Below are 3,479 nucleotides of genomic sequence, written 5' to 3'. Positions count from 1 at the left end.
TTGACAAAGCACAGTAATAGTGCCTGGAAGACTCTATGAGGATACCTAGGCAGGTATTCCCGTGACAATTGATGCAGCGGGACAATGGCGGGACTTTCCATTCCCCCACTTGGCTGGACAAAGGCACTCCCTCTGAGATACATCTTTGTACTCTGATACAAACGAGTTAGTACTGCCTCTCTGACATAGTTAGCTACTGCTCCCCGATGTCCCTAGTTATCACTCATCATCTTGCACATGTTGGTTAGATCAAAACATCTCTATTACATACTGTCACCCTGACCTTATCTTTTAGGAGGGGTCAGTGTGTTCCTATTCTCCTAGGGGAATGTTTTTGTACCATCCTTAATATTGAGATGTTCTGGTACTATTTATTTCGGGATGTATTTGTGTGAGCACTCTGTGACTAGCACTTCTTAGGAATGTGTATTTCTGCAATATCAGCCCTGTTCTTGCCAAATTCTATGAGCAGGTCCTGCCTTATGCCAGGCCTCTGATACAAGGAATTATGTCTCAGGTTCTCTTCCTACTACAGGGTTCATCTACAATAGTGTGGTGTCCTGGCTGAGTCCCCAACTTGTGCATGGTGAGTAACACAGGCACATCATAGTTAATTGGCTTGTAAATAGTAAGTTAAAAGGCCATATAACTAGCCAGCGTCAAAGTAAGGCATTCCTGGCTCTCCTCCATTCACTCACTCCCACTAATTATGCTTTTTATTTCCAAAAACACATTGTTACTGTGAGCCACAGTTACATATATAGGTTTCATATATAGTGCACTACTATGGAGGGGAAACTCACTTTAATTCTAAGGCCAAAGTTTTCAAAAATATAGGCCTAAGTGACCTGTTTTCAAAAGTGATGACCACCCATTACTCTTATTACCCAAAGAGATACTTCCCCCAGCATAAACAACTTAGTCCTCAAGCTTTGCCATTTTCAGCAGATCCACTCAGTGCATGTGATGGTAGCATTAAGGCCTATGAAACTTACAATTGTTCTGATTCTGTAACAAACATACCACCGTCTCCTGCACCCTAATAAACTGCAGAACGAGAATTAATGTAGAGTTTTGCTGCACTGTCCCACTTTGAATGTTTGGCATCTATTAATCCAATTTGCTGAAGGAGTACTGATAATTACTTGTTTAATACAGCAAGGAATTTATGACCTAGGGTACAACTTTCCAGGGCACCTAAGCCCTGGTCTACACTAGGACTTTAGGTCGAATTTAGCAACGTTAAATCGATTTAAACCTGCACCCGTCCACACAGTGAAGCCCTTTATTTCGACTTAAAGAGCTCTTAAAATCGATTTCCTTACTCCACCCCTGACAAGTGGATTAGCGCTTAAATCGACGTTCCCAGCTCGAATTTGGGGTACTGTGGACACAATTTGATGGTATTGGCCTCCGGGAGCTATCCCAGAGTGCTCCATTCTGACCGCTCTGGACAGCACTCTCAACTCAGATGCACTGGCCAGGTAGACAGGAAAAGAACCGCGAACTTTTGAATCTCATTTCCTGTTTGGCCAGCGTGGCAAGCTGCAGGTGACCATGCAGAGCTCATCAGCACAGGTGACCATGATGGAGTCCCAGAATCGCAAAAGAGCTCCAGCATGGACCGAACGGGAGGTACAGGATCTGATCGCTGTTTGGGGAGAGGAATCCGTGCTATCAGAACTCCGTTCCAGTTTTCGAAATGCCAAAACCTTTGTGAAAATCTCCCAGGGCATGAAGGACAGAGGCCATAACAGGGACCCGAAGCAGTGCCGCGTGAAACTGAAGGAGCTGAGGCAAGCCTACCAGAAAACCAGAGAGGCGAACAGCCGCTCTGGGTCAGAGCCCCAAACATGCCGCTTCTATGATGAGCTGCATGCCATTTTAGGGGGTTCAGCCACCACTACCCCAGCCATGTTGTTTGACTCCTTCAATGGAGATGGAGGCAATACGGAAGCAGGTTTTGGGGACGAAGAAGATGAGGAGGAGGAGGAGGTTGTAGATAGCTCACAGCAAGCAAGCGGAGAAACCGGTTTTCCCGACAGCCAGGAACTGTTTCTCACCCTAGACCTGGAGCCAGTACCCCCCGAACCCACCCAAGGCTGCCTCCTGGACCCAGCAGGCGGAGAAGGGACCTCTGGTGAGTGTACCTTTTAAAATGCTATACATGGTTTAAAAGCAAGCATGTGAAAGGATTACTTTGCCCTGGCATTTGCGGTTCTCCTAGATGTAGTCCTAAAGCCTTTGCAAAAGGTTTCTGGGGAGGGCAGCCTTATTTCGTCCTTCATGGTAGGACACTTTATCACTCCAGGCCAGTAACACATACTCGGGAATCACTGTAGAACAAAGCATTGCAGTGTATGTTTGCTGGCATTCAACCAAAATCCGTTCTTTCTCTCTCTGTGTTATCCTCAGGAGAGTGAGATATAATTCATGGTCACCTGGTTGAAATAGGGTGCTTTTCTTCAGGGACACTCAGTATAGCCCATTCCTGCTGGGCTGTTTGCCTGTGGCTGAACAGAAATGTTCCCCGCTGTTAGCCACAGGGACGGGGGAAGGTTGAGGGGGTAGTCACGCGGTGGGAGGAGGCAAAATGCGACCTTGTAACGAAAGCACATGTGCTATGTATGTAATGTTAACAGCAAGGTCTACCCTGAAAGAGTGTAGCGACTGTTTTATAAAATGTGTCTTTTTAAATACCGCTGTCCCTTTTTTTTTCTCCACCAGCTGCATGTGTTTCAATGATCACAGGATCTTCTCCTTCCCAGAGGCTAGTGAAGCTTAGAAAGAAAAAAAAAACGCACTCGCGATGAAATGTTCTCCGAGCTCATGCTGTCCTCCCACACTGACAGAGCACAGACGAATGCGTGGAGGCAAATAATGTCAGAGTGCAGGAAAGCACAAAATGACCGGGAGGAGAGGTGGAGGGCTGAAGAGAGTAAGTGGCGGGCTGAAGAGAGTAAGTGGCGGGCTGAAGAGAGTAAGTGGCGGGCTGAAGAGAGGGCTGAAGCTCAAATGTGGCGGCAGCGTGATGAGAGGAGGCAGGATTCAATGCTGAGGCTGCTGCAGGACCAAACCAGAATGCTCCAGTGTATGGTTGAGCTGCAGCAAAGGCAGCTGGAGCACAGACTGCCACTGCTGCCCCTCTGTAACCAACCGCCCTCCTCCCCAAGTTCCATAGCCTCCACACCCAGACGCCCAAGAACGCGGTGGGGGGGCCTCCGGCCAACCAGCCACTCCACAACAGAGGATTGCCCAAAAAAAAGAAGGCTGTCATTCAATAAATTTTAAAGTTGTAAACTTTTAAAGTGCTGTGCTTAAAGTGCTGTGTGGCATTTTCCTTCCCTCCTCCACCACCCCTCCTGGGATACCTTGGTAGTCATCTCCCTATTTGTGTGATGAATGAATAACGAATGCATGACTGTGAAGCAGCAATGACTTTATTGCCTCTGCAAGTGGTGATTAAAGGGAGGAGGGGA

At 47.4% G+C, this 3,479-nt stretch overlaps 1 protein-coding gene across 1 annotated transcript; it reads left to right on the top strand.

Annotated features, from left to right (window-relative positions):
- The first annotated feature begins 1,402 nt into the window (after nt 1–1,402).
- LOC140912107 (myb/SANT-like DNA-binding domain-containing protein 7) lies at nt 1,403–3,220 on the top strand. The gene is made up of 2 exons (XM_073346270.1): nt 1,403–2,140; nt 2,728–3,220. The coding sequence occupies exons 1-2, from the start codon at nt 1,558–1,560 to the stop codon at nt 2,811–2,813; spliced, it is 669 nt and encodes a 222-aa protein (XP_073202371.1). The 5' UTR covers nt 1,403–1,557; the 3' UTR covers nt 2,814–3,220.
- The last annotated feature ends 259 nt before the right edge of the window (nt 3,221–3,479 follow it).

Source organism: Lepidochelys kempii, chromosome 5 (genome assembly GCF_965140265.1).
Source record: "Lepidochelys kempii isolate rLepKem1 chromosome 5, rLepKem1.hap2, whole genome shotgun sequence".
Lineage (NCBI taxonomy): Eukaryota > Metazoa > Chordata > Testudines > Cheloniidae > Lepidochelys > Lepidochelys kempii.
The sequence above is the reverse complement of the archived record's forward strand: the minus strand, read 5'-3'. Positions and strand labels throughout refer to the sequence as shown.